This window comes from Aethalodelphis obliquidens, unplaced genomic scaffold (genome assembly GCF_003676395.1).
Source record: "Aethalodelphis obliquidens isolate GAN/ISIS:26980383/991018 unplaced genomic scaffold, ASM367639v1 scaffold142, whole genome shotgun sequence".
NCBI classification, from domain to species: Eukaryota; Metazoa; Chordata; class Mammalia; order Artiodactyla; family Delphinidae; genus Aethalodelphis; species Aethalodelphis obliquidens.
The window spans coordinates 349,724-362,111 of NW_020838086.1; the positions used below are offsets into that span (position 1 = coordinate 349,724).

General features: G+C 42.9%; 1 protein-coding gene across 2 annotated transcripts in view; it reads right to left on the reverse strand.

The window, feature by feature from the left end:
• The window catches only part of SCG3 (secretogranin III), a 39,015-nt gene that overhangs the window by 5,361 nt on the left and 21,266 nt on the right, over positions 1-12,388 (reverse strand). For both annotated transcript variants that reach the window (XM_027099799.1, XM_027099800.1), the window contains one exon: positions 428-508. In XM_027099799.1, coding sequence (XP_026955600.1) covers positions 428-508 — 81 coding nt within the window. The remainder of the gene's footprint in view (positions 1-427; positions 509-12,388) is intronic.

Genomic DNA, 12,388 nt, shown 5'->3' on the forward strand with positions numbered 1-12,388 from the left:
TTTTTTTTTTTGTGGTACGCGGGCCTCTCACTGTTGTGGCCTCTCCCATTGCGGAGCACAGGCTCCGGACGCGCAGGCTCAGCGGCCATGGGTCACGGGCCCAGCCGCTCCATGGCATGTGGGATCTTCCCGGACCGGGGCACGAACCCGTGTCCCCTGCATCGGCAGGCGGACTCTCAACCACTGTGCCACCAGGGAAGCCCAATTGTGGGAATCTTTAATAAGAGCTCTTGGGAATTCCCTGGCAGTCTAGTGGTTAGGACTCCATGCTTTCACTGCTGTGGGCCAGGGTTCAATCCCTGGTCGGGGAACTAAGATCCCACAAGCTGCTCGGCCAAAATAAAATAAAATAAAATAAAAAAATAAAAAATAAGAGCTCCTGACAAATTGGAGAACTTTGCAATTTATAACAACACTAATTGCTTACCTTCTTTATTTTCTTTTTTGTTGTGTTTCTTCAACCATTCAATATTTTTTCTAATGGCTTCCAAATAGGCTTCTGTTTTCCCTGGAAAAGGCAAGAGAAGCCATATTAAACACTCATAAAAATATCACTGCATCCCTTTTTAAAGACCACACTTATGTTTGAGACCATGAACAAATATTGGACTTATCAAGCACTTGGTGGGGACCATCCCTAAGTAGGTGGTGTGCATATTTCTGTGGGTGGGTGGGATAAGAGTCCAGGAGGCAGGTCCAGGCTGGCAATGTCAAGAGGCCATTGTCCCCCAACACAAATAAATACAGTTTGATGTCCTGGCAGAGAAGAGTTTTGATTCAGTTCACTGGATGGGTGGGTCCCTACCAGTCTCAGATTGGGTCATTTCCAGTTAGGGATGGTTCTTTCAAACTGGAGAGTATTATCAAGTCAAGAACTGAATCAGAGTGGCAGATACTTAAGACTCCATCACCAAATAAATGAGAAGTCAGTCCAAGTTTGTGGCTTTGTGTAAGCTGCTATACAGGTCTTCTGCCCAATCTGTTAGGGAGTATGTAAAAACTTAGATGAAGAAGAGACCTGGACCTCATTTTAAGGCCGGATAGTGAAACTTAGGACCCGTTCTAGTAAAATTCCCCTGGATGTAAACGTTCTCTGATGGGCTTTAAGTGTGTCAGGAGAATACCAGGCATCACTGAAGCACCCGCCCTGTGACACCCTTTAGATGCCTTGTTGTCTGCAAGTGGGTATGATCATTAACTCAGAGATGAGGAAACTAAGGCTCAGAGAAGCTAAGTGATTTGGCTGAGGCCATACAGGAAATAACAGAGGTGAAATTTGGACTCTAGTCTGGCCAAGTTTCTGTTACCTGCACTGTCTGAAAGATAAGACTTGTATTCAGACATGAGCACTGATGTAGCTTTGTTCTGTCTCAAAGAAATCAACCATCCCCTTAATCAGGTGGGTCCCTAATGCTCAGAGTGTCTGCACCAAGAGATCAGTTGATCTGGAGAGTACTGGATGGCCTAAGAAAAGAGGCTTTTAAAGTCTAGGGCCTTTGCAGAAGCAATGGCTGTCAGAGCTCAGTGCGGTGACCACCTGTTCTGAACCCCCTTTGAACCCTGTTACCCCTAGTCTACTGCCCAGACCTCTTGGTTGAGCTACCTGTACTGTGTGCTTACTGTGTGCCAGGGGCTGTGTTTTGTGCTCCAAAATACATTCTCTCTTTTATTCTTCACAACAACCTTTTGATGCAGTCCTATTTAATCCCCATTTTAGAGGTGAAGAAACTGAGGCTTAGAGAGAGGAAGTAAGGCTACTACTTACTAGCCTTGATCACAAGGCTAGTAAGTAGTAGAGCCAGGCTTGAACCTGGGTACATCTGACTATAGTCCATGAACGGTAATATTGCCTTAAGATTTGCTGACGTTCCAATTTCCACCACAACATTTACTTAAGTGACTTCCTGAGCATCTTTCTTCCTGATCTTGTGAGCTCACTCTTACGTCACCACTGGGGTTCCATGTTACCTGGTCCCCAGTGAAGCACAAAGAAACTCCTTTGCAAAAAGGGGTAAGTGGACAAAAGAAGAGAGCCACAATTTCCAGCCCCTATTCAGTTCAATTGCCTGTGTAAATGATTTTAATTCTTTGCTTTTAATGTTAGAGCACGTGAAAGACCAATGTCCTCCTGACTGATGTTATAACATTGCAGCACAATGAATGTAAAGATTTTCATTGTCTGTTGCCCATTTGCTACGAAGGTCATCAGATTTGGTAACAACAACAAAACAAACAAAAAGCAAAACCAAAAAACACAGCAGTATTTCAAATTAATTCAGTTTGAAGAAGGAAAGAAATCTTAGACTATTTCTAAAGAATGCAACTTCATTATTTTTAAAGAATTTAAATCACATTAGTGGTTCTCATAGGGCTTGCTTTAATGAATAGATAATAATGATTTGTCATTAGCACATCAGGTAATTAGGGCTTCTGAAACTTTTGAGGATGTGTGAAAATAGTCTTGCTCTAAAGACGCAGATGGCAGATGCAGACGTAGAGAATGGGCTTGAGGACACGGGGGGCGGGAAGGGTAAGCTGGGACAAAGTGAGCGAGTGGCATGGACATATATACACTACCAAATGTAAAATAGATAGCTAGTGGGAAGCAGCCGCATAGCACAGGGATATCAGCTCGGCGCTTTGTGACCACCTAGAGTGGTGGGATAGGGAGGGTGGGAGGGAGACGCAAGAGGGAGGAGATATGGGGATATATGTATATGTACAGCTGATTCACTCTGTTATAAAGCAGAAACTAACCGTTGTAAAGCAATTATACTCCAATAAAGATGTTTAAAAAAAAGTAAGTCTTGCTCTTTGAATAACTTTAAGCATTCTTCCCACAATCTTACCTATGATATTATATCCTAATATGGAGAGCTTATTTCTTAAAATAAATTTATTTACTTTTATTTTTGGCTGCATTGGGTCTTCTGCTCCTGTGCGCAGGCTTTCTCTAGTTGCTGCGATCAGGGGCTACACTTCGTTGCAGTGCGTGGGCTTCTCATTGCTGTGCCTTCTCTTGTTGTGGAGCACGGGCTCTAGGTGCACGGACTTCAGTAGTTGTGGCACGTGATCTCAGTAGTTGTGGCTCGTGGGCTGTAGAGTGCAGGCTCAGTAGCTGTGGAGCACGGGCTTAGCTGCTCCACGGCATGTGGGATCTTCCTGGACCAGGGATCGAACCCCTGTCCCCTGCATTGGCAGGCAGATTCTTAACCCCTGCGCCACCAGGGAAGTCCCCTTATTTTTTTTTAAGTTTTAAAATTTATTTTATTGAAGTATAGTTGATTTACAATGTTGTGTTAATTTGTGCTGTACAGCAGTGATTCAGTTATATATACACACACATATATATACATTCTTTTTCATATTCTTTTCCATTATGGTTTATCACAGGATATTCAATATAGTTCCCTGAGCTGTATAGTAGGACCTTGTTGTTTATCCATCCTATATATAATAGTTTGCATCTGCTAATCCCAAACTCCCAATCCATCCCCTCCCCTGCCACCGGCAACCACAAGTCTGTTTTCTATGTCTATAAGTCTGTTTGTGTTTCATAGATAAGTTCATTTGTGTCATAGTTTAGATTTCACATATAAGTGATATTTGTCTTTCTCTGTCTGACTTACTCCACTTAGTATGATAATCTCTAGGTCCATCCATGTTGCAGCAAATGGCATTCTTTCATTTTTTTAATGGCTGAGTAGTATTCCGTTTACACACCATATCTTTTTTTTTAAATTTAATTAATTAATTAATTTATTTATTTATGGCTGTGTTGGGTCTTTGTTTCTGTGCGAGGGCTTTCTCTAGTTGCGGCAAGCGGAGGCCACTCCTCATCGCGGTGCGCGGGCCTCTCACTATCGCGGCCTCTCTTGTTGCGGAGCACAGGCTCCAGACGCGCAGGCTCAGTAATTGTGGCTTACGGGGCTAGTTGCTCTGCGGCATGTGGGATCTTCCCAGGCCAGGGCTCGAACCCGTGTCCCCTGCATTGGCAGGCAGATTCTGAACCACTGCGCCACCAGGGAGGCCCCCATATCTTTTTTTTTTAAACACCTTTATTGGAGTATAATTGCTTTATATGTTGTGTTGTGTTAGTTTCTGCTTTACAACAAAGTGAATCAGCTTTATGCATACATATATCCCCATACCCCCTCCCTCTTGAGCCTCCCTCCCACCCTCCCTATCCCACCTCTCTAAGTCGTCACTAAGCATCAAGCTGATATCCCTGTGCTATGCGGCTGCTTCCCACTAGCTAGCTATTTTACACTTGGTAGTGTACATATGTCAATGCTACTCTATCACTTTGTCCCAGCTTCCCCTTCCCCCACTGTGTCCTCAAGTCCATTCTCTACATCTGCGTCATTATTCCTGCCCTGACACTAGGTTCATCAGTACCGTTTTTTAAATTACAGATGTATGTTAGCACACGGTATTTGTTTTTCTTTTTCTGACTTACTTCACTCTGTATGACAGACTCTAGTTCCATCCACCTCATTACAAATAACTCAGTTTCGTTCCTTTTTATGGCTGAGTGATGTACCACATCTTCTTTATCCATTTATCTGTCGATGGACATTTAGGTTGTTTCCATGTCTTGGCTATTGAAAATAGTGCTGCAGTGAACATTGGGGTGCATGTATCTTTTCGAATTACGGTTTTTTCCAGATGTATGCCCAGTAGTGGGATTGGTGGTCGTATGGTAGTTCTATTTTTAGTTTTTTTTTTTTTTTTTTTTCGGTACGCGGGCCTCTCAACTGTTGTGGCCTCTCCCGTTGCAGAGCACAGGCTCCGGACGCGCAGGCTCAGCAGTCACGGCTCACGGGCCCAGCCGCTCCGCGGCATGTGGGATCCTCCCGGACCGGGGCACGAACCCGCGTCCCCTGCATCAGCAGGCGGACTCTCAACCACTGTGCCACCAGGGAAGCCCTATTTTTAGTTTTTTAAGGAATCTCCATAGTGTTCTCCATAGTGGCTGCACCTATTTACACTCCCACCAACAACGTAGGAGGGTTCCCTTTTCTCCACACCCTGTGGAGAGCTTATTTGGGAAAAGGAATATCCCAGCTTAGACTCTGTTTAGACACTATATTAAAAATTCTGAATTAGGAGAGTAAAACATAAATATGAGGTTTTGGCCATAGTGTAGCAGACACTGTTGATTCCCCACCCTCATGCTTCCCGTATTCTAGATATGCTAACAGAGGAGCCCGCAGCCAGTGATGGACAGGATTGGCAGATATACACCCCAGCTTCCTCACTCCTCGGGCTCGGTCCACATGGTCCCCAAAGGTCCTCACGGGACTGAGCCCCACACCCACAGCTGAAGTCTGCTCATTAACACACCACAGTGGCTTCTTTCCCTTCCCTGTCTCATGGACCTGTCCCCCAGTAGAGCTTCCTGGGGTCACCTGCCAATTAAAAACGCCACCTCAAATCCTCCTCTCAGTCTGCTTTGGAGGGAACCCAACCTAAGACAATTGGAAGTAGGGGACTCAGCGTCATCTTGTCAGGTTGCCTTTTGCTCAGTGACCAATTACCTATAAAAATGGTGTTGAATTTTTAAAAGTATGAAATGCATGAAAAATAATTTCATTCACCATATTAACATTATCATCCCACAAAAAAGACTTAGTTTACTGCAGCTTAAAGAAAGCTAGACTGTAATCCATTAAAAGACTACTATCTTGTGGATCATAACATACATGATTAGGGCTGTTTCTCTAACTTAAAATATAGAATCCCCCCGCCCCCATCACCCTCATTCCCATTTTCTGCTTTATTTTTATCCATAGTATGTATCACTCTCTACCGTATCACATAGTTTATTTATTAACCTTATTATTTGTCTTCCTCCCTTAGAAATATTTCTTGTTTGCTGATGTACTCCCACGCCTAGAATAAAGCCTAATACAAAATAGGCACTCAGTAAATATTTGTTGAGTGAGTAAATGGATGAAGGCTTCTTATATAGAAGCTAATCATAATCAGAAGATTGTTTGGTGAGCATGGCATCCAAACTAGGGAAACTACAATTTTTAAAAAGAAATGGAAAAAAAAAAAAAAAAAAAAAAAAAAAAAGAAATGGTATAAGTCTTCCTTCCTTCCTTCCTTCCTTCCTTCCACCCTCCCTCCTTCCCTCCCTCCCTTCCTTCCCTCCTTCCTCAAAAAATGAATTGTTTATTTACAAGACTTGAAATTCAATGGATTCTGAATTTAAATGATAATTACGTCAGAAACAATTTAAAACACCTATGAGGGCTTCCCTGGTGGCGCATTGGCAGGCGGATTCTGCATTGGCAGAATCCACCTGCCAATGCAGGGGACACGGGTTCGAGCCCTGGTTCAGGAAAATCCCACGTGCCGCAGAGCAGGTAAGCCCGTGAGCCACAGCTGCTGAGCCCACATGCCACAACTACTGAAGCCCAAGCACCCAGAGCCCATGCTCCACAGCAAGAAGCCACCACAATGGGAAGCCTGTGCACCGCAACGAAGAGTAGCCACTGCTAGCCGCTACTAGAGAAAGCCTGTGTGCAGCAACGAAGACCCAATGCAGGCAAAAATAAATAAATAAATAAATAAAACACCTACCAAAGTGCTAAACATACTATATCCATGTGTCACTTAATCTTCACAGAGCTCTATGAAATAAGCATTATTGTTGCCATTTTACTCATGAGGAAACTCAGGCTCAGAGAGGCTAAGTGATGTGCCCAAGCAGACAGCTGAGTAAGGGTCAGAGCCTGATCTTGAACCAGAATGAATCTGGAACCTCTAATGAGTGGAACTGGGTAAAATTCACCCTTTCGACTAGAGATTTAGTGACTGTTGTTGTCATTACCAAACTGTCCAACAGGCAGTGGTTCTCAAACTTGGCTGCACATTGGAATCACTTGGGGGAGCTTTTAACAATCCTGATGCCTGGGTAACTCCTCATACCAAATAGATCAGAATATCTGGAGGAGGGACTAAGTATCAGGATTTTTTTAAAGCAATCCTGAGATGATTCGAATGTGGGGCAAAATCTGGGAACCACTGCCACCAGCATTGGGACCTCCGCACATTTGCTGGGGCCCTGGAAACAACGGGAATAAAAGCAGGTGTTCATCTGCTCTTAGAGACAAGCAGCTGGTTCCTGTTTACATTTTCTCTTCTCGGGAGCTGTAAAGCAAATCTTTTATTTACACAGTGTGCATTAAAAGCCCATGAGAGTCCACTTTGGAAAACTGGCCTATTTTTTTCAAATTAATTTCAGCTTCCTTTGGAAAAAAATAGCTCATGGCTGAGGTAATATGGCACAAGCCTTAAAACTTATGCTGAAGCAGATGGGAAGAGGGCCAGAGTCAAGATGCAGCCCTGTTTTTCTGGCTGTTCTGGTTCTCAGCCCTGCAAGAGAAATATCCTTTATTATACATGAATTTGTCCTGATCCTGATATGCTCCCCTGATCTGCAAACATCCCCTCAAAAAAACCAAACCAAACCAAGACGAAACAAACAACTCTGTAGAAATCAATAGCTTTAACCTACTGAATATTGGATATACTGAAGATATTAAATGTTTGAAAAGAGTGCTTATGAAAATTGTTTGATATAATGCTTAAAATTCCATATAGTGAAGATTATATGATTATAGGTTTGAACAAAGCAACTGATACTGGTATCATGGATGTCAAGGTGGGCCCCAGAGCCATTCAATTAAAGAATTTTTGTGGGAATTCCCTGGTGGCCCAGTGGTTAGGACTTGGCGCTTTCATTGCTGAGGGCCCGGGTTCAATCCCTGGTCAGGGAAATAAGATCTCACAAGCTGGGCTTCCCTGGTGGCACAGTGGTTAAGAATACACTTGCTAATGCAGGAGACACGGGTTCGAGCCCTGGTCCGGGAAGATCCCACATGCCGCAGAGCAACTAAACCCGTGCGCCACAACTACTGAGCCTGCGCTCTAGAGCCCGCGAGCCACAACTAGTGAGCCCGCGAGCCTAGAGCCCATGCTCTGCAACAAGAGAAGCCACAGCAATGAGAAGCTTGTGCACTGCAACAATGAGTAGCTCCCACTCACACAACTAGAGAAAGCCCACGCGCAGCAACAAAAACCCAATGCAGCCCCCCCCCAAAAAATAATAATAACGATCCCACAAGCTGAATGGCACTGCCCAAAAGAAAAAGAACTTGTGCAAAATGATGCCATTTGACATGCCTGCAAGATGCAGCATGGGATGCTGGGATGACCACTGGTGGGAGTCAAGGGACAGAAGTTCAAGCCCCAGCTCTGCCACTCTTTGCCTATGAGCTCTTGGGCGAGACTGTTCATCTTCTAAGGCTTGGTTTACTTATTTGTAAATTAAAGAGTGAATTCTGAAAAGAAGATCCGTGGTTTCTGTGTATGGGGAGAAATTCTCCTTTGCTGTCCTGGAAAATCTTGTGTTGGTGGTAGGTCTCTGGCCTGCCTTAGCTCCTGGCACACTTGCTGACTCATAGGGAAGAAGACAGCCTCACTATTTTTGGACATTTCCAACAGAATGCCTTGGGGCTTGAATAAAGACACGAATTTTCCCCTGCTGTGTTGCTTTAAAAATAAAAGCATCCCCATGAGTTAGTCAGCTTATTATCAATTTATTAATTAAGCTGCTTTCTCTTTTCTGGCTTCTGTAAAGAAGATACGGGGGGACTTCCCTGTTGGCGCAGTGGTTAAGAATCCACCTGTCAGTGCAGGGGACACGGGTTTAAGCCCTGGTCTCGGAAGATCCCACATGCCGAAGAGCAACTAAGTCTGTGCGCCACAACTACTGAGCCTGTGCTCTAGAGTCCGCGAGCCACAACTAGTGAGTCTGCGTGCCTGGAGCCCGTGCTCCACAAGAGAAGCCACTGCTATGAGAAGCCACACATTGCAATGAAGAGTAGCCCCTGCTTGCTGCAACTAGAGAAAGCCCGCATGCAGCAACAAAGACCCAACACAGTCAAAAATAAATAAATAAATAAATATTTTAAAAGATTAAAGAAAAAAAGATAGGGGGATGATAGGATATTTAGGGGAAAGTTATCTTAGAGATGACCTTTTCATCTTAATTCCATTATCTAGCCATAAACTTGACAAATGATAGCATTGGAATGAGTTTATGGGTATTGTAATGCTTATTTCACCCCTTGGATGAGTGTTTTGAAAGATTTTCAGTGACTCATAGAGCAGAAGTGAATGTGTAAACATCAGACTGGCAAAAAGAGCCCCACTTAGCTCATGGAATAAAACTTTAAAGTTCTTCGGTCTCCAGAGAGCAATTTATTTGAAAAATTAAGCACCATTATAGATATGGTTGAAATTGGAGTAAATTTGACTTCATTGGCATATCCCTATATTTAGGAATAATTATCAAATCATTCAAATAACTGTACCAACTAGAAATCGATATCTTAAAATATTATTCTTAGTGTGAGTCCCTGTAGAAAGCAAGGGTTTAAATAGTCTAAAATATTTTCAAAGGTGAACGTGTCATTTTTCATCACTGGTAATTAAATTGGAATTTTTACATTTAGCCTGAAGTGAGATGCATGTAAACTTGCTTTGTAAGTTGAAGAGTGACATAAATGTAGTCTGTTGTTGTTATTCCTGTTGTTGTTATTCCTCCCAGGCCTCAGCATATGCTTGGCATGGTTAATCAATATTTCCTTTTGTTGGATGGGGCCATCACTTCACATCACAAGACCAAAACAGACTCCCTACAGATATTCCTGCCAATGTGTCCTGCTTCTAATTATTTCCTTAAGTGGTTTTAGCTATTACCTCATCTCTTGCTCTGCTCTGTAACGTCCTCCAGCTTCCTCTCTGAAGGGAGCCTGTTCTACATGCTGCTGACTCATCAGTAAGGGAGAGACATATGTGGCTTGTGTTGTATTTGCCTACATATGACTTAAGGCCTATTCTTAGGTCATTTCAGAGCTTGCCTGAGTCCTCAAAGGCAGGCATTGGTCCTTAAATTCCTTCTGTAGCTTTCTGAGCACAGTGCCAGACATGCCATTGGAATAAATGTTTATTTATTGCTGAATAAATGTCTCAAGAAACCCAGCCAACCCTGCCTTCACCCTCATAGATTCTTTTATTTTTCTGCCTAGAGACAACAGGTGTTTTCTCCCTGGGTTTTATAACAAAGAAGCAAAATAGCCTTTGAGAAAAGTGCAAATAAAGCAACTGTGAATACAAAGATATATGTCATAATATGTCCTTTTGGGCATTAATTACATCTTTTCCAAGAAATGTTGGCCCTTGGCTTAAGCTCAGTTTGGTGTTTTCTAAACCATACTAGAATCAGTTTTTCTTATCCCAGAGTAAATAGGATCGGGGTAGCATGAGTAAATTAAGTCTCTAAATAATGGGGGGGGGGACTAATATTAGCCCCAAATCCCTACCCTTTTCCTAATGTTTCAGGAGAGCCATTACAAAGATTAACACTGGGCTTCCCTGGTGGCGCAGTGGTTGGGAGTCCGCCTGCCGATGCAGGGGACACGGGTTCGTGCCCCGGTCCGGGAAGATCCCACATGCCGCGGAGCGGTTGGGCCCGTGAGCCATGACTGCTGAGCCTGCGCGTCCGGAGCCTGCGCTCCGCAACAGTGAGAGGCCCGCATACCGGAAAAAAAAAAGATTAACACTAACTGGATGGAATTTTACTCTTCTCTCTCCCCATTATTACCTGATGGAAATCCTAAAGAAATCTAACCTCATCATTAGTCTCCACACACTCACACCCTAAACAGGAAGTAGTGGGTTACCAAGAATCAACTCCTTCATATTCCTTTTTTACATAATGCTTTCCTAAAACAAGTAAGAGACCGGGAAGCACCCATTCCTAGGGATATTTGCACGGCGATATAAGGTGTTGTCCTAAGCAATGAGCATACTGCCTCAGCAAGGCAGTATCTACCTATCTACCTAGATAGATATGGCTTGCTCTGTTCTAGGGAAGGATGGTCATCACATGTGGGTTGCTCCCAGAGGAGATGATCCAGGCACACTGAGCTGTAGTCCTTTGTGCTGCCCAATTCCTAGCTCTCTATCTCAGGGCACAGGACCACTCTTTTCCTGCTTAGCTGTCTTTCAAAAGTTTACCACTCATCCTCCACCTCACATCCATTAGGATGGCCACCATAAAAACAAAACAAAACAAAACAAAACAAAAAAACCACCAGAAAATAAAAGTGTTGGTGAGGATATGGAGAAACTGGAACTTCTGCACACTGTTGGTGGGAATGTAAAAGGGTGAAACCGCTATGGAAAACACTGGTTTCTCAAAAAATTAAAAATAGAGTTATCGTATGATCTAGAAATTCCACTTCTAGGAATATTCCCCCTGCCCAAATTGAATATTTTTTAGTCTTGAGATGTTTGTTCAGAGCAGCATTATTTACAATAGCCAAGATGTGGAAGCAACACAAGTGTCCATAGGCAAACAGATGGATAAACAAAATGTGGTATATACATTCAATGGGCTATTAGCCTGAAAAAGGAAGGAAATTCTGACGCTCATTACAGCATAGATGAAGCTTGAGGACGTTAGGTTAAGTGAAATAAGCTGGTAGCAAAAGACCAAATGCTGCATGATTCCACTTATCTGAAGTACCTAGAGTAGTCAAACTCCTAGAGACAAAAAGTAGAATGGTGGTTGCCAGGGGCTGAAGACGGAGGGGGAATGGGGAGTTACTATTTAATGAGTTTAGAATTTCAATTTTGCAAGATGAAAAGAGTTCTGGAAATGGATGGTGGTGATGGTAGCACAATGATATGAATGTACTTAATGCCACTGAACTGTACACTTAAAAATGCTACAATGGTAAATTTTATGTTATGTATATTTTACTATAATTTTAAAAAGTTATTAAAAAAAAGTTTACCACTCATCCAAAGTGGGCCTAGGGTTGACTGGAAACATCAAGGCAGCATGACTGGCCAGCAAAAGTGACACATATATCACCAATTCCCCGTTTCCATGCCCATGACAAACATTATTAATTAATCATCGCAACATTCTTTCCTCCTGAGTCCAGATGCAACCTCATAACCTTTCCCAACATAGGCTACCACCAAACAATTAGAGTTCATATGTCAGTAATGTCAATATAGGAGAAAATTGTGGTGGTCTATGAAACCCATCCTAGAGAGAAGAGGGGTGTAATAATCTAAAACTTCATGAGATAGGAAAAATCGACATGAACTTGATATATTAAGAAAAAATTTCTTTTTCGGCCCTGTGTCAAAAAGTCCCAATAACTGGAATACAAGCATTACCTTTGGCCAACATCACCACTCATCTGAACCCATGTAACTCAGGTTGGATTTTCTATATTTTCTACATAAAGGAACCAGAACTCTTTGAAGGAGAATTGATTTCAAGTTTTTTTTT